The sequence below is a fragment of the Rousettus aegyptiacus genome, unplaced genomic scaffold (genome assembly GCF_014176215.1).
Source record: "Rousettus aegyptiacus isolate mRouAeg1 unplaced genomic scaffold, mRouAeg1.p scaffold_m13_p_6, whole genome shotgun sequence".
Lineage (NCBI taxonomy): Eukaryota > Metazoa > Chordata > Mammalia > Chiroptera > Pteropodidae > Rousettus > Rousettus aegyptiacus.
This window is the reverse complement of record NW_023416309.1, coordinates 16971929-16997976: the sequence shown is the minus strand read 5'-3', so window position 1 is coordinate 16997976 and position 26048 is coordinate 16971929. Positions and strand designations below refer to the sequence as shown.

The 26048-nt window shown below is 36.6% G+C and overlaps 1 protein-coding gene across 2 annotated transcripts; it reads left to right on the top strand.

Moving 5' to 3' along the window:
• The first annotated feature begins 33 nt into the window (after nt 1-33).
• Nucleotides 34-25024, top strand: SUPV3L1 (Suv3 like RNA helicase). Of its 2 annotated transcripts, none has more exons than XM_016133087.2 (15): nt 34-385; nt 7956-8033; nt 8403-8510; nt 9471-9585; nt 10742-10910; nt 12583-12694; nt 14494-14571; nt 15694-15785; nt 16728-16908; nt 17435-17528; nt 18392-18611; nt 19820-19900; nt 20248-20424; nt 23582-23730; nt 24546-25024. In XM_016133087.2, the coding sequence occupies exons 1-15, from the start codon at nt 112-114 to the stop codon at nt 24979-24981; spliced, it is 2364 nt and encodes a 787-aa protein (XP_015988573.2). In that variant the 5' UTR covers nt 34-111; the 3' UTR covers nt 24982-25024. The 2 variants fall into 2 exon arrangements, with proteins under 2 accessions (XP_015988573.2, XP_015988574.2); XM_016133088.2 differs by lacking the exon at nt 34-385 and adding an exon at nt 417-892.
• Nucleotides 25025-26048: the final 1024 nt, after the last annotated feature.

Genomic DNA, 26048 nt, shown 5'->3' with positions numbered 1-26048 from the left:
CCCCGCTCGATTCGGGTCTTTCCGGACAGTAGGCGCTAGCAGTATGCGTCTTTCTTCGCCGCCGTGTCCCTGCGCTGCTCTAGCCAGTCCACTTTAGGGCCTGAGGCCGCGATGTCCTTACCCCGCAGTGCCCTGTTGTGGGCTCGGTTCCCAGTGAGGCGCCACGCTGGCCACCGGGCAGCGGCCTGCTCTGCCCTTCGCGCCCACGTTGGGCTCTTTCCTGGGTCTCTGGGACGCGTTTCTGCTGTTGCCTCCGCCTCCTCCTCTGCCTCAGGGGGTTCCAAATCCCCGAACACGTCTTTGTTCGTGCCGCTGACTGTGAAACCTCAGGGCCCCAGCGCGGATGGCGATGTCGGGGCCGAGCTAACCCGCCCCTTGGACAAGAGTGAGTGCAGGAGCTAGCGAGGGCGGCCAGGTGGTGGTGTCTTTAGATCCCAGGGACAGACGTGAGGAAGCTGCACCCCTCTATCCTGGAGACCCGAGGTCCCCTCGAACGTTGTTACAGTGTGTGCCTTCCTCGCTGATTTGTAAGCCCCACAGGGCTTGGACCTGTGTCTGATTGATTCTTCAATGTGCCGCCCCAGAAGTGGCCTTTTCCCTTTCACTGTCGTTTCAGTGGTTTACACCCTCTTGCGATGGGACAATTTACCCTTTTTGAGTCATTAGGTGTACGACTAATCTTTTTAGCATCCTTCTTTGTTCCTCCCCCGCTGCTCAGAACTGTAGTCTCCAAGGGGCAACGAAGTGGGCACTGAAAAGCCAGAGGAGGACTTCTTATAGTATTCTTTGTCATTGACTGGGCACCTACGCAAACCAGACACTGTGTTAGGCTATACGGTGGTTGTCAAGAGGAACCGGACTCAGATCCAGATCTCTACTCCAGAAGCTTACAGTGAGTGCTGTGGGGAGGAAGGACATAAGGATAACCAATTGTCTTACAAGGTAGAGGATGATAAGGGCTTCCTTGCCGAGGGTGGTAAGCACCATGATCATCCGAGACTCCAGAGAGAAAGGACTGGCTTAGCATCAGCAAGTGGCGGTGGGTTTTGCCCCTAAAACTCACATTGGGTGGACTTGACAGGGAAGCGTGTTAATATATACAAGGAGAATTTAGGATTAAAGGGCTGAACTTCTTTAGTGTTTTGGGGTTTAGGGAGTTGAGGCAGTTTCCTCTGACCAAATGAAGCTCTGGGAGGGCGGAAGGAGTGCTATAGCTTCACCTGGCACTCTTCCCCTTCTCTAGGCATTTCAGTTCAACAAGCAACATGGGTGTCTCCTGTTTTAACTCTAAAATATATAGACTACAGCATCCTTTAGGTCAACTCTTATTTTTCAGGGCAGAAGTACAATACTTTCACTAAAAATGTGATGAAACTCTCACAGTATATTATTCTTTAACCAATTCTTCCAAGCCACTGTTAAGCAAACCCTTTCACTTTCCTTGGAGTTGGGGGCTATATTATTTTGGTAACTTTAATAGTGTATTTATATAGTACTATATTGTTTACTTTACAATTGTGATAAAACTACAATATAAAACTTACTATCTTAACCATTTTCAAGGGTACAGTTCAGTAGTGTTAAGTATATTTACATTGTTGTGAAACACACGTCCAGAACTTTTTCATCTTGCAAAACAAGCTCTAAAGCCATTAAGAAAACAATTTCCCCATTTATTTTACATTTTTAAAGTAAAGTAATTGTGTGAGATAATTTGACATATTTATTAGATTTAAATATAGAAAATTTCTTATTTTGTGCAGTTATTCCAATTTACCTGAAAGGGTAAATGTTATTGATGCTTCTAGTAAGGAGATAGAATGAAGATATAGATTGTCAGCACCAGGTATTCTTCTGATGGAGAATCCTTAGATAATCCCCTGAGTCAGTATTTACCGGGTGATTTTTCATTTCCTTTGGTTAGGATTGGTTTAGACATTGAACTTACTAAATTATTTTTCATTATTGCAAGAGGGGCTACAGAGAACAGTGAGTTACTACAATCTTACATAGCCACATGGTTCAGGTGTCAGATTTTCACATAAGATTTTGAGACAAGAAGCTGTCACCTCTCAATCTCTTGCCTGCTCTTCACCCCAAAAGTGAGTGTGCTTCAGGGCTGTGTCCTATGTCACTGCTGTCTTAATCTGCATTCTCTCTCCTTTCCTCTCAAGTAAATATTCCTTTTAGATCTTTGTCTCTAGCGCGGACCCCTCTCACTCCCCCTGGATCTGTATATCTAGTTGCCTACAGTTGTCTCCACTTGGATTTCTTACACGCACTTGACCTTTGCATGTCCAAGACAACTTATCTGCCCCTCAACCTGCTCCTTCTCCGGGTGCCTCTGTCAAAAACCTGGTAGTCTTGGTTCTTCCCTTACTTTGTCCCCTACATCTAACAATCAGAAAGTTCATTTGACAAGTCTTGTTGATTTTACCTCATAAATATTGAATTAATTCACTTCCCTCCTCCACTGCAGCCATCCAGGCCTAAATTAACAGCTTCTGTTTTTTGATGGGACTGGTGAAATAGCCCTCAGATGTCTCCTTGAGCACCTTTGATCTCTCTAATCCATTCTCTACGTGCAGTCAGAATGTTCTTTTCAAAAGATCTAATCATGTTTCTCCCCTGCAAACAATTGTTTAATATTTTTTCATTGTCCCTGGTTTAAAAAGTCATCACTTGTGTGGACCGTAAGGCCCTGCCTGATTTGGCCTGGGTACTTCTCCAGCTTCTTTGCACACTGCTGTCCACGTTTCAGCCATATTGATGAAATGTATACTTTTGCTCTAGGGCCTTTTAAAGATGCTACTCCCTCAGCCTAGAATACTTCTGTGGTTCCTTCATTTTTTAAAAAAATAGCAATGGCTAATATTGAGTGTTTGCTAGACAGATACCATTCTAAGCATGTGACTCTTTAAATCTTTTAATAACCCTCTGAGGTAGACACTGCCTTTTTCCCCCCAGCAAATACTTATTGAATGTCTGTTATATCCCAAACACTGTTCTAGTCATACAGTAGGTACTCAGTATATACATACGTAATTTTTTTTTTGGTTGATTGTAACATATTTAGCCATGTGGATGTAAAGCAAATGTAAGTAGAAAGATGGTGCATGTTTGTGATAGTCATGCAGCACTTAAGTGACTGGCCTGATTTACAATTTACTTACTTTTTCTCCATTTCCTGATTGGTAAAATGAGAATAATGTATTCTCTGCTTACATCTCTGGATTGTGAAAATTATAACATGTTTGGCAAAGGACTTTGAAAAGTGTAAAGGGATGAATAAATGTAAACTAGTATCATTTGTACTAAATATTTGCTATATGAAAAATGGAATTCGAAAGTTTTGGAATTGTCACCTTACAGTAGAATCTGTGATGTGTGGAAACTGGGAAAACTATTCCTCAAGGAGGCCGAATAACCTACTTTCCTTACATAGGTTGATGTGGGACCTATATAAGGACCTATATAAATCCAAATTACCTGGATTTATATAAGATATAGGTTGATGTGAGGATTTAACAAAATTATGTATTTTTAGGGTATGGTATAAAAAAGGGACTTTTTTCTAAGTCTTTCTTTAGGCTGTCAAGAGCTGGTGTAAAATTCCTCAGATATATTTCTACTCATGCTCGGCTGGCTCCACCAGAGCAGTTTTTAAGTCTTTTGTGCACTCTTATGAATATTTAAGTTTTGGAAGTGCCAGCAATGAAGTACAGCTGCTTTTGATAGCAGAGTGGCCTTCCTCTTTCCGAGAAAGTTGACTAAGCTGGAAGCTTTGGGAGGTCTCAGGTGGAGCAGTGAAGGAGGAGAATAGCACCCAAGCATTGAGCCAGGTGAGCTCTGGCTGACCATGGGTGACAGATGTACTTCCAGAGCATGATTCCTTTGTTATTTTTGATTCATCACTAGCATGTTTATAGGAGGTGGGAGCAACAAATAATATTCATGGGGGATTTTATTAGAAATTGTGACGCTGAGGGAAGGTATCAGATTAATTGAGGTAGGTGGTGGTAATTTCGTCATAGATTTTAGTACTGGTAGTTGGGTAAGTGCAGATTGGAATTTGGATTCATAGAGCTGTGGCAAGAGGGTTGAAGCCACTTACCTCTCTATTAGTAGAGTGAACTGGAGTCAGAGTTTTGGGGAAGCCTGCTCGTCAAAACACCTGGACTGTGTGTTCTGGCATATGACTTGTGAAGTACAGAATTAGGGTGTAGTGCTAAGGGGGTCATGATTATGGAAATAGGACCTTATAGACTATTAGGTTCTTCAGTGACTAGAGCACATCTAGCTTCCTGGATGAGAAACGTGCTGTTGGTTGCAAGAAGAACCTTATGAAAGAGCAGAGGTTTAATGAAGTCATTGTAATTTGTTGTAAATTTATCAGATACAGACTCATTTGCAGGTATAGGGAATTAGCCGAGGCTCCTCAGTCTTAATGCTACTGTCACACCCTTCACCTGAGCTAGATGCAGAAAGCTCAGAGGCATTTGTTCTAATGCAGCTATCTGCTGTAGTAGTGGCAGTGTTAGTAAATCTAGTACCACTTTTTATAATTCTCTTTGTGATGATATGAAAGGTTCAGCATGAGTTCCTATCACTACTGGTACTTCTTAATATTCAATGACAAGGGAAATAATATATGTTATGTGCCATTGAGTTGGCTCTCACTCTTGGCAGTCCTGTGATTAAATGATGTCCCCAATGTCCTGTCTTCAACAGTCCTGCTCAGCTCCTGTACACTCATGTCTATGGCTTCTTTTATGGAGTCAGTCCATTTCATATTTGGTCTTTCTCTTTCTGCAGTCTTTTATTTTTTCCAGCATTATTGTCTTTTCCAACAAGCCGTGCCTTTTCATGATGCCCAAAATAAGACAGCTTTAGTTTTGTTATTTTTGCCTCCAGTGATGTTTCAGGCTTAATTTGCTCTAGGAACCCACTTGTTTGTTTTTCTGGTGGTCTAGGGTATCTGTAGAGCTCACCTCCAACACCATATGTCAAATGTGTCATTTTTTTTTTTCCTATAGGCATTCTGCACAGTCCAACTTTGCATCTGTACATAGTAGTTGGGAATATGAGGATGTGGATGATCTTAGCCTGGGTCTCAAATGATACATCCTTCCTCTTGGTGATCTTTTGGAATTCTAACATTACTACTCATCTGATTCTCTCTGCCTTCTCTCGATTTGATTTCTTGGCTGCTGTTTCCATTTGAATTGATGACTGAACCAAAGAAAGCAAAATCTTTAACAATTTTAATGTCTTCATTGTCTGTGCTAAAGCTGTGTTTTTCCTATCCCTTGGATACTACAACTTGTATTAATAAAGGGTAGTAAAACTAGTTGTAGTATTATTAAAGGGGTAGGAACTAAATGCCACTACTAAGTGGTCTTTGATACAATCTCTGGCTTTCCTTTTTGGATCCTAGGGATTTTCTAACCTATTCTGATCACTTCTCTCCACCTGTGTTTCCACTGTGGCTTTGGCTTTCCAATTCTATTAGGAAGAGGTTGAATTGCATACCTTCCCATCTACTTTTCCAACCCTCAAGTGAGCATGCAGCTTCGATGTATTGAGATGGAATTCTAGTTAATTATTAATGAGTACAGTAAAATAAGTGATCAAAACATTTTATTAAAAGTGGGTAAATCATAAGGCTTAAGCAGTCCCAAGCCTGTAGTAATAGCTACTTTGTTCTTCATCAGGATGTAAGTGGAGTAAAGTGGATCATTATTTTTGTGTAAAGATTCTTGTGAGGTACAGTTATATTTTAGAAAAGTACCGATTCTGATGGATTGTTTTGATCATTTTGTATTCTCTTCAAAAGAATGTGTAGTCATTTAAAACACCATGCAGCTGGCTTAGAGTTTATAGTGGGCCTTTTAGTTTCAGCAAATATGGTTTTGAATCCCAACGTAGACATTAAATCCCAGGCTCCCATTGCAGGAAGTTGGAAGAAAGCTATTACCTGGTTAAAAGTTGTAGTGATTGAGTATTTCTACTATGCCAGAAATCTAGAGATTGTCTGTTTTAATCACTGTTAGTTTTAATGAGAAGTAAAAAAAAAAAAAATCAGGTCATTCTGTTAACAGCAAACTGTTAAAGCTTATTTTTTATGAAAAACACACCTTGTTTTCATATACTTCTGTAGTAGATTAAACTTTCTACTATTTCTATTGTGTTCTTGTTTTTGCAGTTATCTTTTAAAAAATGATAGCAGATTTTTAGAAACTGTCCTTTTAGATAAAGTTTTGGTACAGAGAAAACACATTTTTTTTATGTGGACAATATTCATTTTTTAAAACAGCTTTAAAATATTTACATACCATAAAGTTCATCCATTTAAAGTATATAACTTAATGGTATGTTTGCAGGGTTATACAACTATCACCATAATCTAATTATAGAAAATTTTTATCACCTCAAAAAAAATCTCATATCCAGTAGCAATCACTTTCCATTCTCCTAGTCCCCAAGCCCCTCTGCCTAGCCTATGGCACACTAGTCAGCATTGTTTCTGTTTGGATAGTTCATATAAACGGTATACAACATGTGGTATTTCCTGACTAGTTTCACTTAACATGAGGAGCCTCATATTTTTAAGCATTTTAAATTGATTAAAGTATGATTCTTGTATAACACTGGAGTGTTAGTTATAAAAAATGGGTTAATTCTAAATAATTTGATGTCTTCCCTTTGTATTGAGTTTATAGGTCAGCAGAATTTCCCCCAAGCAATTGCATGTGCTTTATTCCAGTCTTTTATTTGTCACTGATTTTTCCATTATTGCTGCAAAGAAACTGTTGCCCCCAGTGGGTACAAAGTAACAGAAACCCAGATATATTACATAACTGCTATGATAGATATATATGTATAATATTTAGTTGTGGGCAAATATAATGGCTAAACCAGAGATTTTGAAATTCCCTCGTTCTGCAGAACAAATTTTTTTTAGTGGGATGCTTTATTCAGACTTAATTCCTTCCGTGAGTGTTGTGTGTTCTGGCTATTTGAAAATGTAGTTGATTATTTTTGTGGGAGGTAGAGATATAGGCTACTTGGCCTTTCTGTTTCATGGGCAAAAACTATATCTTCAATTTTAGCCTACCTTCTTAGAAATGTAGAGTGTGTAACTGAAATGTTTATCTCTACAGAATAATGCAGAAGTATTTTAACATGTTTAATGCTAATGTAATCTCAGCTTGATTAATTTAAAATATTTTCACTTATGAAATTATTGATTCATAGTGGCATGTTACTTTAGCAGACATCTAATTCAACCTCCCCTATAGCACTGTAATTTTTCTGCCATCATCCTTGAAATATAGCCATCTAAGCCTTGCTTGAGTCCTTTCAGTGACAAGGAGCTGGCACTTTTGTGAGCAACCGCTTTTTATTGTCTAAATTGTTAGGAAGTTCTTGTAAAAATGCCACGGAAATCTGCTTCCTTCACTTCTGTACTGACTTACATTATGCCATCTAGAATGAGATAAGTGTAATCTTTTCTCCCTAAAATCATTTCCAAATTAAAGAACATTCCTGGCTCCTTTAGTCATTTGCATAAAAGCATAATGATCTTGTCTTTGCAATAGTGGTTGTCTTTCTAGATACCTTTTATCTGCTTGCTATTAGATGTTCAGAATGGTTGTAAGTAAACAAAAGAGAACATGGTTATTTAAAAGTGGCCTGACAGAGGCTAGGGGCAATGTCTAATCTGAAGCACTTTGCTTTTTCCTCTGCAGTATAATAGGAATATTGTTTGACTTTATAATTTTTCTAGGCACTTTATTTCACTATTGAACTATAAAGGACTGTGGTTAACTAAAACCTTTTAAGTTCTCGCAACACTCAGTAGACTGCTGTCTTGGGTGTTATGCTTTTGGGGCATTTCTCTATGTGGAAAACAAATGTTAAACAAATGTTAAGCTTTGGTATCTTTCTTCCAGATGAAGTAAAGAAGATCTTAGACAAATTTTACAAGAGGAAAGAAATTCAGAAACTGAGTGCTGACTATGGACTTGATGGTAAGGCTAATAACATTCCATTAGAGATATTGTATTACTTCTTAGATTACAGCTTTGTCAGTACTGTGTGACACCTCCTGTAGCCTGAACATAATCTGGAGGATATCCTTAACCTTTGCTTCTCCCTGGGCAGGAGATCGGCAAGATGTACCTGGTGAGCCACACATGCAGCAAAGCAGCTGTGTGTTCAGCTTTCCTCCATGTTGTGCTGGGATTTTAGTTTTAATGCAGATCATAATAAACCAGCTGTACTACCAAAACAAGAACAAACACTTTGATGAGTTAGGAGTGATGTGTATATGTACTTTTTAAAATGAGAAATGAAATGAAAACTAAGCCCTGCCTATTTTGATTTTGTGTTTCTTGTAGCTCGCCTCTTCCACCAGGCTTTCATAAGCTTTAGAAATTATATCATGCAGTCTCATTCCCTGGATGTGGACATTCACATTATTTTGAATGATATTTGTTTCAGTGCAGGTAAGTGTTTATACTTTTAAAAATCCTGTTGAATATACTTTCTGTTTCTTCCCATGGTTCATGTTTATTTCTCAGGGCTTATTTGTTTTAGAATAGACCCTATTAACATTCTCTGTAAATAATTCAGTGCTTACATAGGAGGCTGTCTGTGCCCTTTTGCTTTTATAGTTGGTCCCTGAGCTAGTTATTAAATCACCCGTATGTCTTAGACTGGAGGTAGAGTTGATCTATCACTCTCTGCTCTTCACTATCTGTTAATATAGGCCACAGTGAAATTAACTCTCACACAAGATAGAATTAATGCATAGCAGATTCCATCTGTTCTGCCACTGGCTTCTTTCTCCCTCATAGGAGAGTTCTTGCCATAAAAGAAGACGTTATTTTGTTCCCATAGGCAGCTTGGCTTTGGTTATATATTTTAAATGCATTTGACTGTTAGACCTTTATGTTATGTCAGATGCTGAGGTAGAACCTGGATACAAAGCATAATAGGACACGGCCCCACCTTCCTCAGAGCCACTAAGATGTGGAGACATCTTACTGAGGCATTAGTTCACTTTCATACTTTGTCTCGCAGTGGTTTCTAGTTTAAAAATGTTTGCACCAGCAGTTCTCTTCAGTAACCACAGGCCTTCTCTCTAATGTATATTCGTAGGTTCTTTATTTTTAATTTAACTTTCAGCAATGCTGATCTTTACCTGTTTGCATTGGAGGCCTAGAACATGGTGTTTGGCAGCCAGTTTTCTGTTTTCCTAGAAAATATAAGTGAAATTAGGAGGCACATGTAAGACAAAGCAGAATCTCAGAAAAAGGTAGAGTTCTGTGTTCCAGGGTTTTTTTTTTTTTTTTTTTATGCTGGCGATGTTAACCTAACTTAGCTCACTAAGAAAAAAGTTTCACTAAGTTTAGCTATGGTTAATGAGTAGATTGCACATGTTAATGCAGTGTTTTATTTTCCAGCTCATGTGGATGATTTATTTCCATTTTTCTTGAGACATGCAAAACAGATATTTCCTGTGTTGGAATGTAAGGATGATCTACGTAAAATCAGTGACTTAAGGATACCACCTAATTGGTTAGTTTCTTCATTTGTGGATTTGAAATTTTAAGTTTTTAATCTTGGGAGTTTAATGATTATTATTATTTTTTTAATGTTGGATGATAAATCATAAAGAGTGTAGATTATATTGTTTTTCCTAGAAAAACAGGCAATTAACTCAGGCAGGCAGTTAGCTGGTGTCTCCCCTCTATCCTGATCCAGCTTGGTTTTAGATTTTATTACAACAGATCTAGAGTAGCCCTTACTTTAGGGTGTTGTCCTTATAATTCAGGTGCAGCCTTTCTGGTATCTCAGCTGAATGCCTGGGGTGTTAATGAGCTCTCTCACCACCACCATGGCTGGAACTCCAGCATCTCCTAGCACTTTGCCACCTCACTGAGACTTTCTGTTCAAACCCTTAGCAAGCTAGTCTCTGCTAGGTGCTGTACATGTTTAGCCCAGCCCTTGGCCAACGACCCACAGGGAACTCCTATATAGACGTCCAGGCTCCCCCTCCACTGCACCTTTTCTTCTCTTCCACACTCTGTCCTTTAAGTTCCAGCTGCTTCAGCAACTCTGAACTTGATCTCTGCTGCTCAGCTCAGTGGGTCTATATACTTTGCTTGGAATCTACCCCCTTGCACTCTAGTAGGGCTCAGGTGTTCTCTTTCAGGGCCTATAGTTCTGTACTGCCTGTCGTCATGTACCCAAGCAGCTGCTGCATGTATTTTGTCTAGTTTTGTACTTGTTTATGGTGAGAAGGCAAGTCCATCATGGCCAGAAGCAGAAGACAAGGTCATTATGTTGTATGTGTTGAAATTCAGAACCCTGGTAATACTCATTTATAGGATCATGTGTTTAGAGCTATGGACATGATGTGAACATATTTATGGAGCTGATAGCAGTTTAAACTTATTTTAAGTAACTGAAGAAAAGGGATTTGCACAATGGCAAAGATATCTAAGAAATTAATTTGCATTCGGATTTTTCTGTCCTCTAGTTCGTTAATGTCATTCTTGGAAAGCAATTATTACTTTAGCATGGATGTGAAACTTGTCATTTAATTAAGTTTTTCAAAGATGTTGTCTTGTGAATGTTAGGATGTTTCATTGGAATTTTTTTTAATTGATAATTTTGCCAAGATAGATTTTGAGGTTAATGAGATTAAGCTGTTTACCTACTTATCTTTTAGGTACCAAGAAGCCAGAGCCATACAGCGGAAGATAATATTCCATTCGGGCCCCACAAACAGTGGAAAGACTTATCATGCAATCCAGAACTACTTGTCAGCAAAATCTGGAGTGTATTGCGGCCCTTTAAAATTACTGGCACATGAAATCTTCGAAAAGAGTAATGCTGCTGTCAGTGTATTATCACATACTCGCTCTTTTCCTTGTTAATTTTGTGTGTTGGGGGTGGTGGGTCAGAGTGAAGATGGGAGGGAGGGAAGGGCATATGTAGTAATTTACTATTAACAAAAATTGCTTTTGCACCTAAGAAACCATCAATTGTAAGATATACCATTATTTTATGTACAACTGGGAAAGAAAAAGATACTGCCAGCTGAACTCTGACATGCCATCAATTGTTAAGATGTATTCTGATTTCAGAGATACTTAAATGTGAAAAAATGTGTGTGTTAGAATGAATGAAATACAGTGATATAGAATATTTCACATGTACAGAGATATGCAGGGAATAACATAACCTGGACCTACTACTACACTCCCATCAGATTCTAACATTTTGCCATCCTTGTTTTATTTACTTTTTAAATAAATAAAATATTATTGACATAGTTGAACCTCTCGTTTGCCTCCTCAGAGTTAGCCAGTATTCTGTTATGATATTTAATTTACCTTTTATTTTAGATTAGACCTTTGATTCTGTCAGCTAGAACTAATGATAAATACCAAACACCACCTTTTCAAACCTGAAAAGAACTGAATGCCTATGGTCTGAGGCATCATTTTTCTAAACAGTTTAGGATAAAATTTGGTTCATTGTCTTATTATGACTTTATAATGTGAGATTAACCAGTTCGATAGATAATTTGCATTCTCTCTTTTGTTGTGAATGATTTTTATAATTTGCATATATACTTACATAATTGCCTCTTTATCCATACTTAAAGTATTTCCTCAGAATAAAGACTTTCTTTTACATAACCATAGCATATTTATCTAAGGGACATTTAATATTGATAGAATACAATTATTTAATCCATGGTTTATATTCAAATTTTGTCAGTTGTTTAATAACATCACTCCCCATTCCCAATTCCCCTTTCCCCTTCCTCCCCACCCCCAACCCCTATTCTCTCCAGGGTCTCACACTGTTTTTGTTGTCATGTCTCTAGTTTCCTTGAATCTGGGACAATTTCTTAGTCTTCCTTTGTCTTTCATATCCTTTACATTTTGGAAAACTACTACAGGTCAGTTGTAAACTGTTACTCAGTTTGGATATGTCTGGTATTTTCTCATGATTAGGTTCAGCCCACTAGGGAGACCAGCTGTCCCTGCTTGCCTGGATTTTCCAAGATTTAGCGCCAGAAGTCCTTTGTCCTGGGGAACCCCTCAGCACTGGGGGAACCAGGGTGGTTGATCACTGTGATATAGCACTGGTGTTGGTCTTTCTCAAGAAATTATATTAGGAAGACTTTACATTCTTAAATTTTATAATGCTCTTCTTGAATATGGAAACAATTCATGTTCATTTTATTTTAATAAACTGAAATAGTGTAAAAATGTACAAAGTTAAAAAGTAAGACTGCTGTAATTTCTTATGCTTTTGGTACCTGAGAATTTAGCTCATTTAAGATGTTTCCAAGTTTATGTAGGTTATGTAAGAGACTAGCTTTTATAGCTTTTATAGCTTATGAAAAAATGTTTTAAGGATTAGGAATATTTAGTTTCAGCTATTAGACAAATACATTTGATGATAATGGAGAGAATACTCTTACTTATCCGAAACTTGTTTTTTTCTATTGTTTTCAAGGTGAAAATAATTCTAGCTTTATTTTTTTCATCCTAGGGTGTGCCATGTGACTTGGTGACAGGTGAAGAGCGTGTGACAATAGAGCTAGATGGGAAACAGGCGGCCCATGTTGCTTGTACCGTTGAGATGTGCAGTGTCACAACTCCTTGTATGTATACACCATTTTAAAAACGTTATGGTGTAGTATTTTTTTATTTTAAAATACTGATAAACATGAAAAGTTTTATACTGTGAAAAACTTCTTTTTGAAAGTTATTTATTTATTTATTTACTTATTTAATGGTGACATCGATTAACGAAATCCAGTAAGTTTTATTTGTACACTTTAGAAAAAACTTTTTAATTGAGACATAGAATAAAATAGTTCAACAGATACCTAGTACCGACCATCACTAATAAATGCCCAGAAATAATATCACCGATCTATCATTATTTATCAATACTATACAGATTGTGTGTTTTAAAACATGTCATTATCATATTGTATTATTGTTCCACATTTGCTTTTATATTCTACATGTTTTTAGATATAGTCTTGTTTTTATATTTTCATATATATATAATTATATATAAATACATATATCAAGTTTACTCATTTAAACAGTTACATAGTATTCCATTTTATGATTAAAAGTATTCATTCCTTGTTAAAGGATATTTAGGTTGTTTAAAGTCCTTCATTATTACATGTAGCACTGCAGTAAACTTCTAGTTAAGTTGTTTTAAAGATATTTTAAATGAATATAAACTCATTACATAAAAGTAAATGCAGAGGAGAAGGAAAGAAATAACAGAATCTCCCAGTCCTACCCATTCAGAATCAATGTGTTAACACTGTGATGTATATTTTTCAGATTTTTTCCTGAGTTTATATTTGTATTGTGCATGCATATACTTATGTGTAGGTGTGTATTATTAAATAAAATAAGAGTAATACATTATGTACTATTATGTATTAGAGCACTTTATGTACTATTTTGTAGTTTGCTTTTTTCATTTTAATCTTAACTTTCTGAGTAAAAGGATAGTTTGTTTTAAATTAATCATTATAAAAGTAATTCATTATAAAAATTTAAATAGCACATAAGTTTATAAAATCAAAATTCCCTCTTCTACTCTCTCTTTTCTAATCTTGTTTGCATATACCCAGATGTGATAAGTAATTTTTAATCTGATGGGTTTTCAATATAAAGTTAACTTTCTTTTGATATTTTAGGAAGAATATTAAAATATAATTTGTATGACTTAGAATAAAATAATATAGTTGTAAGCATTTTGACATTAGAAAATAAAATAAGGCACTAATTTTTGTCATAGTGATGAGCTTTAAACCCCTTAAGAATGAGTATAGCTGGAGCTTAGGGAATTATACTTTCCACTCTACTCTCTGCTCCTGGCACCCATCTGGGTTCCTGTGGTAGAGCTGCATCATTTACTGCAGGGTTATCTACTCCTGGTTTTTGAAAGCCTAGATACTTTCTTTTTTTACTGCCATCTAGGCATGTTCTTACTAGGCAGATTCTTCAGGCAGTCCCTGAGGTTAAAGAAAATAAGATAAATGAACCTGTTTAATTTGGGAGGCAATGCAGTAGAGTGGTTAAGAGTATGGACTTTGGAGCTAGATGGCGTGGGTTTGAATTTCATGTTTTTTGATCTTCACACTTACCTGCATATACTGTGTATGCATGTGCCACTGACTTAACTTCTCTGGGCCTCAGTTTATTCTTCTGTAAAATGGAGATGGTGATGACTTTCCTCATATGTTTGTTGTGAGGATTAAATGAGTCAAAATCATAAAGCACCTAGAGTAAGACTGCCAGAAAAGAAGCACTTAATGATCAATGATGATGATTATGGTGGTGATGAAAGCTTGAATTTTAGTGTTATAATTTGTTGATAATACTGTTTATGTAAATCATATTGCTGATGATAACTTTTTATTTTAAGATGAAGTGGCTGTGATTGATGAAATTCAAATGATTAAAGACCCAGCCAGAGGATGGGCCTGGACCAGAGCACTTCTAGGTTAGTGGTCTTACTGCTGTAAACCTGTGTTTTGTGACATCTGCACTGAGTTGCATTTATCTGCTTGACATTGCGCAGTAGAGCCAGCTAGATCCTTTCTTTTTGGCACAGCAAACAAAAAACTCAGCTAAATATGAGTTTTATTTTCCAATTATTATTTTAATAATGGGAAGTCCATTTTTCATATTACACAGTTAGCATAGCCATTTAATTAAAGTTAAAATGTTTAAATCTCACCATCTTAACACAACAACTATTACGGTGTGGGCGTATTCCATGCAGTCTTTTTTCTTATGCACGTGACTATAAATTTTGTGACTATAAATTTTGTCTTTTGCTTTTTTCAGTTGTTTCATACATGTTTTTTGTACCACGTATTAATGTTGCATATTCTCCACTGAAGAGCTGTACTATAATTTTTTCCACAGAGTTGAACATTTTCCCCTATTATTAATAATACAGTAAAAACTTTGGTGGCCATAGCTTATTTATTTATTTATTTTATTATTTCTTTAGGCTAGGCTCCTGAAAGTAGAATTCTTGAGGCTCATGGACACGAATGAATGTTTCTGTTGCTTGATATTGGGGTGAAGTTTTGATCAGCATGTTGTAGGCTAGGTGTTTTCAAATTTAAAAACAAATAGCCGAATTCTTTCTTCAAACAAAGAATATTCACTGAAGCCTATAATGTAAAATAGATGAAAGTGTGTTTGCTCAAAGACAAGGAGCTTTTCCTTGTACTGTCCAGCCTCTAGCCTCTGAGGCACCTCAGTGATTCCATGGAGTCTAATTTGAAAAACACAAGTATAAGACTGATGTTCAGTACCAACCATACAATGCCAGGTTCTAGTCCTGGCTGGCATCACCCTCTAGTAGACTGAAAACCTTGGCCAAAGCAATTTAAAAGCCCCGAGATTTATAAAAACGGAGATAATCTTTGCCTACCAGAAGAAGGTGGTTGTTTTGAGGTTTAAATCAGAGATAATATTTATGAAAACACTTGGTAAAATTGTAAAGCACTAGGTAAATAGTTGTAAAGCAAAATATTTTTGCTATGTAAAGTGTTGCATATTTAATTTTATATCTTTAAATTTTAAAAGTTGTGATTTTTCCATTTAACAGGACTCTGTGCTAAAGAAGTCCATTTATGTGGAGAGGCTGCTGCTATTGATCTGGTTACTGAGCTTATGTACACCACTGGGGAGGAAGTGGAGGTACTAGATAATATGCATTGTTCTCAAGATGGCCTAACAAATAGCCCAGAGTACCAAGGGAGTGGCTTCATTGGCCCCAGACAGTGGCAGAAATCAAAACTTAACTAAAAAGAAGGCTTCATTTCCTCGTAGTTAACTAGATCATATATATTTGGTTGAACCTCATGATCTGAAGTTCTGGCAGGGTGGCCATCATACCTAAATCTCCCAAAGTACAGGAGATTCATCATCTTGTCTTGACAAAACGTTCTGGAGTTTAAACAGATCTCTGTAAAATTAAATAAATCAGAACTGTTGGAAGTTTGAGAAGTTTGAGACTCAGCAAAAGTTCATGGTTTTTAAAGTCTCAGATGTCAGGTAATTGGGGCCTTTGATATACATCTAATTGCTAGAGATGGCTTGTATCCTTTTTTTCAAATTCTTGGAGTAGAAAGTTACTGGTTTTCTTTTAATCTTACTTTTCATTTTCTTTACCAGAGTTCTATAAGATGAAGAATTATTTTAAAATCTGTGCATTACTTTAGTATTTAGCCTTGTGAGAGAGGGAGTGTGTAATGTAGTGGAAGAAATTCTGGATTCTAGTCTTGACTTTGCTCTTATTAGCTTTGTATTCTTAGACAAATCACAGAAGTCTAAAACTGGAAAAATCCTCATTAGATCCGATCTTTTATTGGGCTCTATTTTACTCTTTCATAAAATGGAAATAATAGTCAGTAACCCTTTTGAACATACCTAGTTGCCATGAAAATCAAATAGAAATGAAAATGCTTTGAAAATTTGTGAAACATTGTTTAATGTTTTATTAATTAAAAAATACCAAATGTTTTCCTGTACTTCCCTTGAAAAACATTGGAACTTGTTGGTTTTTAGCTACTTTTAAATGCTTTGAAAGTTTTCACTTAATGAAGTGTGTTATTTTACAATATCATGTCTTTATTATAGGTTCGAAACTATAAGAGGCTTACTCCCATTTCTGTGCTGGATCATGCACTAGAATCTTTAGACAACCTTCGGCCTGGGGACTGCATTGTCTGTTTTAGCAAGAATGATATTTATTCTGTGAGTCGACAAATTGAAATTCGGGGATTGGAGTCAGCTGTTATATATGGCAGTCTCCCACCTGGTAATTACTGGCTTTCATCATGACAGAATATGAAATCTCACTTTTGCCATTTATATTGAGATACGTATAGAAAACACAGTAAAGGTACTGAATTAAGTTGCTTGATATATTGGTAGTTTGTTATAGGTCAGTATAAATTAAATGTTTCTCTAGTTCATCTTAGTGGGGATAGAAGTATTTTATTTATTTCTGGCTCTTACTATTAGACTATAAATGTTGAGCCGATGATTTTCTTACAGACATGTCATTAAAATATGAACTTGGTAAAATTCTTCAAGTTGTAGTCTTGAAATCTGTTAATACGTGTCCTAGTGTGGTGAGGGTTTGTGTTGCTCTATGTGGGGATATTTAAAGGGATGGAAAAAAGAATAAGTGGTTCCTTGAGGATATAAAGAAATAAGTTTGAAACAATAAGAGTTTTATCTATAAAAATAGAGAGTAGGAGGTGAGAGTTTCCAAGATCTGCTTAGTGCGATGTAGTAAAAGACTAAGAATACTGATTTAACATAAATTGTTCTTATTTTAGGGACCAAACTTGCTCAAGCAAAAAAGTTTAATGATCCTGATGATCCATGCAAAATCCTGGTTGCTACAGATGCAATTGGCATGGGGCTTAATTTGTAAGTAATTTGTTAACAGTGTTAGATATTCTTTGGGCTAAATGGCATTTAAATAATTTCTAGTTGGCATTAGAATGACCAAACACTTTGATTTAGGAAAAGAGGTATTATATAGATCTGAGATTTATCTTGCTTTTATCTGTTAAGGAAGTAAAAAGAAAATATCACATAGCTCTAGGACTTTGAATGCTGCTGCCAGCTAACCTGTTATATTACCTCACTTTATTTTCAGTGTCTCAGTCAACAAGTGTGTGAGTACCTATTACACATGTGGGGCCAGCTGTTATCTCTAGGGGTAACCATATTAAGCCTAAATGTTTCTTCCTGGGGAATGAATTAAAAAACTATTTAAAGCTGTCAATAGCAGCCAACTTTTAAAAGACGCCTGAGAACACTTTATGTTGTTTATTTCTAAAAGTTATTTTCCATAGCTTATTGAAATATAATTTACATACTATACAATTCACCCATTTTAAATTTACAATTTGATGATTTTTAGTAAATTTATATAGTTGTTAAAAAATATTTTATATATATATATATATATATATTTTTTTTTTTTTTAGTACCTATAGCACTTGGTATTCCTAGGTGGTCTTTTATCCAAGTACCAACCAGGTCTGACCCTGCTTATTAGTTTCCTAAGATCAGATGAGATCGGGCACTTTCAGGGTGGCATGGCCATAGACAAAAAAATTCAATTTAAAGGGAAGAAAATTAACAAACTTATTTTCCTTATTTTGAAAATGGGGCAAGATTGTACATAGATCTAAACTGGAATCAGGGTGAGCATTTCTGCAGTGACCTAAATGATGGCGGATTTTGCATATAGCTGACCGTGAGATCTTTTACTTCTGTTTTAGGAGCATAAGAAGAATTATATTTTACTCCCTTCTAAAGCCCAGTGTCAATGAAAAGGGAGAGAAGGAAATAGAACCAATCACCACTTCTCAAGCCTTGCAGATTGCTGGAAGAGCTGGTAGATTCAGTTCAAAATATAAAGAAGGAGAGGTTACAACAATGAATCGAGAAGACCTTCGTTTATTAAAGGAAATTTTGAATAAGCCTGTGGAGCCTATAAAGGTAAGGTGTAACATGTTCATTACTTCTCTGTGGAGGACAGTCATTCCTTCCTTCACCCGCCTTCTAAACTCTAGCCTCAGATACCTGGAAACAAATAAATCTTATGCCATGAAAATCATGTCAAGAAAGCCCTATCTTATTGCTTTGGAAAGGGATAGAGAATATCCCTTTCTGGTTGAGAATAGTGTGTAAGTGAAAGATCCAGGTTGAACAAGTTTAGTAAACCTTATTTTCCTTTAGTTCTTTCTATAACCTAGCAGCGTTGGGGATAGGGGCACAGTTGCATACAGCTATGTTAGCAGACTGAAAAATTGACAGAAGCTTGCATGTAGAAGAAACTCTTGAGTGTGGGGCAAAAACAGCACTAAGCAATGCAACTTTGAGCCAATAAGAACAAAATTAAATTTTGATTAGTGTAGTTAATGAGGCAGAAGTGTATATATTTTAAATAAACTAATTGTTAGACTTTAAAGTTGCCTGGAAAATATACTTAACATGGCTTTTCCATTTTTCAGTGACCCTAGATAAAGGGGACTATAAATGAGATAATGCAAGGAAAAGTTCCTGGGGGAAAGCCGTGGTTGATATCATGTTGTAGCTTTTGTTAAGAGTGCTGTTGATGATAATGCACCCTCATTTCTCTCCTGCGTACCTCATTTCTTGAGCTCATACTCTTCCTCTTACCTTGCTCTTATCTCTCTCCTTTCTCATTCTCACTTCCTTTCTCTTTTTTTCCTAGCTTATACTTACCTGTGGGCATTTCTTAACACTGCAATATACAGTTAAAGAGATAAACTGTCCTCTAGTTCAGACATTTTCTCATATACTTTATGTGTGTGTATGTATGTATGTATGTATGTATGTATGTATATTTTATTATCTTGGTTAAAACAGTTGGGTTTTCCTTGTTCATTTTTGTTCTGTGGAGAGAATTGAGACCCTGGAAAGCATTTTGGTTCCCTAATCAGATCATAGATTTTAGAAATACAACTAAATGTAAGTGAAAGATTGACTAATTATGCAGTGAGTATAATTGGTTAATTTTACTAAATCATCTCATTGGTTTTCCTAACTGCTAATAAATGAGAAAATGGTGATGCTTTTCTCTGTTTTACTCAAATTCTTAAGTAGGACTTTATCTTGAAATAACTTAGGAAAATTTGTCCTTTAAAAAAATAAGCTCATGTTTGTTTTTTCTTTTACTAAAGGCAGCTGGTCTTCATCCAACTGCTGAACAGATTGAAATGTTTGCCTACCATCTCCCTGATACAACACTTTCTAATCTCATTGTAAGTGGTAACTCACTTTTAAATTTCTTTTCTAAAAATGTTGATGTGTCAGGAAATTACTGGCTAACCTCATTGGGAATGAATGCATGGTCTGTTTTTGTGAAGTTGATATTTATGAAGTTTATCTTGAAAGTGAAAACTTTATTCTGGGACTTTTGTCCCAGAAGTATTTCAAGTTGGGAAAGCTATGGGGGAATCTGTTAGGTTGAGGAGGCAATGAATAAAGCAGGCCTTTCTAGAAGTCCATTATAGATTAAAGAGATTGTCTTTTTTAAGTCTTGAGTACTTTATTTATGCCCAGTTAGGCAGTCCAGTAATTTAAAATATCTTTCCTTCCCCGGCCCCAGGATATTTTTGTAGACTTTTCACAAGTTGATGGCCAGTATTTTGTCTGCAATATGGATGATTTTAAATTTTCTGCAGAGTTGATTCAGCATATTCCATTAAGTCTACGGGTGAGGTATGTTTTCTGCACAGCCCCTATCAACAAGAAGCAGCCTTTTGTCTGCTCTTCATTGTTACAGGTAAGCTTTTATTTTTATGATATTTTGAGTTGTTTCAGATTGTTGTATTTTCCCTAAACAGTACTTTGTTACTCATAATAAAACAATTGGAGAATACCCTTTAATATGAGATACTATATAAGAACTTAAATATAAAATGACTTTTTCTATAAAAAATTTTTTTGGGAAGGGGGAACCTTTGCTTTGTATTTGGGTTTATATGGTAGCTTTTGTGAAGAAAGTAAACAAAAATAAATACAATTTATTTCAAGGGATGGAGATCATTGCCTGATAATAAACTTTTTCCTTATTAGTGTTGGGTAATATTTTTTGGAAAGGAAGGGGAATTAGGGGTTTAGTAGTGGCAATAATACTCAGTTTTTTTAGCTATAAGGCACTGAGCCAGAGATTGCTGTCTTGTATGAATTTGGTATCAACAGTCCAGTCTTTTTTGTTTTACCTTATTTAAGTAGGGATACAAATCTCTGACTTCTGAAGATTCACCCAAACAAGAGAGCCAGGGAACGGTAGTAGAAGCTGAACTTCCAGCTCCTTGCTGTGTCTTCTCTCCTCTTTGGGCCGTTGCTTGCCCTGTTGTATCTGCTTGGAGTGCTCTCCCCACCCCACTAAACCCTAAGGTGTCTTTGAATCTTTTCCTGACTCATGGTTGTAGATTTGCTGCCATCTTCTCTATAAACCCTAGTGTTCGGCATATTAGCTCTGTTCTTATCTATTCTAGTTCTAAATTTATTTTTAAATTTAAATACTTTCTCTTTGCACAAAATTAAAACATTAGATAGTAAATTAGGCTACCACCTCTAATCTCTGTTCTCTGACATAACTATTATCAGTTTGTATCTTTGCAGACTTTTTCGTTGTATTGGCCTACATAGGTATACATATATAGAAATTCTGGTTTTGCTGTGTGGGTGTGTTTTCCCATAAATGTTATAATGAAGATTCTGCAACTTGCCTTTTTCTTTTTCCTTTAATACGTCTTAGAGATCTTCCACGTCTAGGTATTTTCCTAGAAAATAAGTTTCCTTTGAGCTGGCATTTGTGAGAGAGCTAACTAGCATAAGATCGATGTTTATAGAACAAAGTCTTAACGACTTTAAACTGAACTGTGTGGAGCACAAGCCTATGGCCTTGATCCCCTTTATGCCATTTTTGATCTGTTCTAATGAAGCAGAAGCATTTTACTAAGGAGTAACTGAGCCTCTGGAACAGTTGCTTATGTGTTCTGTTTAGTTTACAATATGAAATGTAGAGATTTTTTCTTTTTTCTTGATTTCCATCATTACTGAACTATAAAAGAGCTTAGTCCTATTGGTGGCCTCTGATGCCCCTTAGGACAATGTTTTTGAAATTGTACTCCATGGAGCTCCTTTAAGGCTGTCTGTTGGATGGAGGTATCAGTATGAATGGGCCTCTCTTTCCCCTCTCTGGGCAGCACTGTACTTAGCTCTTATTGGACTTCCACTAGTTGTTCGTGGCCAAAAATATTTATTAGAGAACCTGTGTTTTTCATGTCCCGCTTAGCAGATTATTGTTGTTGCATTTCCATCCTTCATGGCTATCCTACTTGGCATTTATTAAATTTAGCAGAATGCACCCTAGTGAATTTAATAAAGTCATACCATTACAGTAGTTTCCCCTTCTCCGTGGTTTCACTTTTCCCAGTCACCTGTGGTCAACTTCAGTCCAAAAATATTAAATGGAAAATTTCAAAAATAAACAATTCATAAGTTTTAAATTGCATGCCCATCTGAGTAGCATAATGAAATCTTGTGCCATTGTACACTGTCCTGCCCGGGACATGAATCATCCCTTTGTCCAGCATATCTACGCTGTACACACTACCTGCCTATTGGACACTTAGTTACCATCTTTGTTATCAGACTGACTGTTGAGGTACTGTAGCGCTTGTACCCTTGGTTTACTTAATAATGCCCCCAGAGCCACAATAGTAGTAATGTTGGCAATTCGGATATGCCAAAGAAAAGCTGTAAAGTACTTCCTTTAAGTAGAAAAGTGAAAGTTCTCAATTTAGTTAAAAAAGAAAAGAAAAAATATGCTGAGGTTGCTAAGATCTAAGGTAAGAGTGAAATCTTTTACCTGTGAAATTGAGAAGGAAAAAGAAATTTATGCTCGTTTGCTGAGAAAGACCACATACATATAACTTTTATTACAGTATGTTATAATTTGTTAATCTCTTATTGTGCCTAATTTATACGTTAAACAGTATCATAGATAATGTATGTTTAGGAAAAACGTGGAATATATAAGGTTCAGTACTATCCACAGTTCCAGGCATCCACTCTGGGTCTTGAAACATATCCCCCAAGAATATTACCACAATTAATCTAAAACTGCCCTCTCTCTGAAATATTGACCTTAGGTTAAACATTTAGAGATACTTTTCTTTGATTAGGAAATGAACCATTTGGAATTAGCTTTTTCTTGATGCTAAATATTTTAACTCTTGCTTGAGAGGTCTTATATGGATATATTCCTGTCTCCTATAGTATATTGTGATGTGTAATAATGCCTAATGTTGTCTGGGGGGCAGCATGGTTTTCAAAGCACATTCTCCAGCAGTGTGTTGTGGTTCAGGAAGGCAGTATAGTGGCCTTATGGTACTAGTGAGGAAGCTGAAGCAAGAGTGGTGACTTAGCTCACACAGTTGGTAAAGAGGCATCTTTTTACTGGTTTGGTTGACTCATGACCAGCCTGTACCAAGCCACCTCGCAAAGTTTCTTTATAACAAGGGAGAACATTAACAAGATACAGATAATTAAGTTCATATTAGAGGTTATAGGACTATTACTAAGAAATAAGTCTTAGATACTGTCTGCCCAGAACTTAGAACATTAAATCATAGAAGTTAACAGACTTAGGCCCTGAAAAGTAAGTTCTTGTGCAACTTCTGATGCCCATATTATTGCCCTGGTTTTGTAAAAAGGGGAATATTATTCTTCTTTCTTTAAAAAAGTTCTTTTATAAAATATTAAGTGGTCTTAAACATATAGACAAGTATAAAGGAAAGAAACCAACCTGCCTGTTGAAGCCCAACTACAGTTAATGTTTTGTTGTGCTTTCTTTTTTTTTGTTTTCTAATCACAGAGTTAAGTGAATTCTGATTCTCTTACCAAACTCTTTCCGCTGTTTCTCTCAGTTTGCCAGGCAATATAGCAGGAATGAGCCCCTGACCTTTGCATGGTTACGCCGATACATGAAATGGCCATTACTTCCACCTAAGAATATTAAAGATCTCATGGATCTTGAAGCTGTCCACGATGTCTTGGACCTTTACCTGTGGCTTAGGTATCAAATTTTTTCTTCCTGTGCTGTCATTTTTCTAATAGGGCAAATTAAAGGTTTTATGAATGGTCTTTTGCTCTTTCAAATTAGGCATATATTTGCCTAATTTGTTAATTGTCAATAATGATCGTTGAGCCTGGTTTATCCCCTTTCTAAAAATGACTTATGGAGTTCTTATTCTATCTAGTTAAGATAAGTAAGTGAGAAGGTCCACTAGATCTTGCTTCTCAAAGGGTGGTTCCTGCACCAAAAGCATTGGTGTCACCTGGGAGCTTGTTAGAAGTAGAGGCTATCAGGCCCACCCAGTCTTAATCAAATTCTGCATTTTAACAAATCCTCAGGTGATTCATTTGTACATTAACATTTGAGAGGTAGAGTAAGTCCTCAGTTAATGTTATTGATAGAATCTTTCACTTTAAGTGAAAGAATGTAGAATGAAACCAGTTTTACCACAGGCTAGTTGATATAAACAAGAATTAAGTTCCTCTGGTATATCTCATCAATGTTATAATGAAATGGCATTGAACAAAACAATGTTATTCAAGGACCTGCTATACTCCTCTGGAACAGTGATTCTCAGAGGGGCATGTCCCACTAGGGGAGCATATTGGAATCACTTAAGAGAGGAGAGATGACCTATCATATTGACATATTCCTCAGGTGTGTTGAGATAGAAGTAAAGGTTGAGCAAAAGCACTGGACAAATTCTGCAAAAACATTTGGAATTAATCAGTGTCAAGATAGGTTTTTGTCAATTGAGATTAGTTCAGCGACTGTCGAAAGAGCTGCTGCTTTAACATAATACATCTTTTTCCCAGCTACCGGTTTATAGATATGTTCCCAGATGCCAGCCTTGTTCGAGACCTCCAGAAAGAACTAGATGGCATTATCCAAGAAGGTGTACACAATATCACCAAACTAATTAAAATTTCAGAGACACATAAACTGTTGAATTTGGAGAGGTTGTCAGCGGAGAGCCAGTCCCGTTTGTCAGGAACATTAAAGAGCCAAACTAGAAGGATACGTGTTACCAAAACTGGAGGGGGTAAAGCTGTGGAACCACCTAGCTCTGATGCAGCAGAGAAATCCCTTGCTTCCAGATTGGTGCAGCAAGGACTCCTCACTGCAGACATCCTGAAACAGCTAGAAAAGGAGTGGTTGACACAACAAACTGAGCATGGCAAGGAAAGAACAGAATCTGGGACTTACTCAAAAGGGACAAGAAGAAAGAAGAAGGAACCTGATTCGGATTAGTTTTATTATATTTTTATTTTTGCAAATAAAATATTTAAAAATCCTTTTTCTCTCCCCCTCCATCTGCATTTATTGCCTGCTATAGTATTGTGGCTATCATTTACTGTTTGTGTGTGTGTGTTGCGGGGGGCGGTGAGGGGAGGGTTCCCAGAAACATTAACTCTTAAAGATGAGTAAACTGCTATTTGTTTCTACATTTTAACTATGTAGGATGTCTTAGAGATTTAATTCTCTATATAATGGCCTTTTGTGGTATAGCACTAAGAAAATATACTATAAGGAACTCTGCATGGGAATAAAATTAGTTTGGCGAATTGTTTGACCAGTTTCCTGCACCATTGCTGAGGATGGCATGGATGGAATTCTTTGATGAACATTGCTATCTATTATACCCATGTACCAGAGACTGTTCTAGGTGCTGGAAATATGCAGTAAGCAAGATATATATAAAGATAGGAATAAGTTAATGTCAGCTCTGCGAGGACAGAGATTGTCGTCTGCCTAGTTCACTGCTATATCCTGAGTGCTTAGAATATAGAAGAAGCACAATCAGTCTTTATTAAATGATTGGATGCAATTCCAGAGTTAACTGATAGTAGAATAAAGGAAGAGAGTGAAAAATGGTAGTGAACTATTTTAGATAGAGTGGGTGGTTTTCCCATGTCCAAAGGCCAGTCTGATTGCGTAGTGGTCTCTACTTGTCCAACAAAGTTTTCAGCACTGGTTAGAGACACAGCTAAAAGGAACTTAAGGGCATAGGCTTTGAGTTGGAGAGACCTGAATTCAGCTCATCATTACCAGCTTAGAGACCTTACCTTCTCTGGGGCTTGGTCTCTGCATTGGAAGACGATGGACAATAATGCCTACTTAAGAGTTGTTCAGGAGGTTAAATGTGATGAGGTGCCATTTAGTATAGCACCTGGTATATAGGAGGTATTTGATCAGTGAACCTGAAGGTTTGGGTTCATTCTGGGCTGTGAATTGAGCTCATATTATTCTTAGAACTGAACTAATTTCGTGAGCAACTGCTAAACAGTCCAACTTCAGACTTGGGATTAAACTGATTT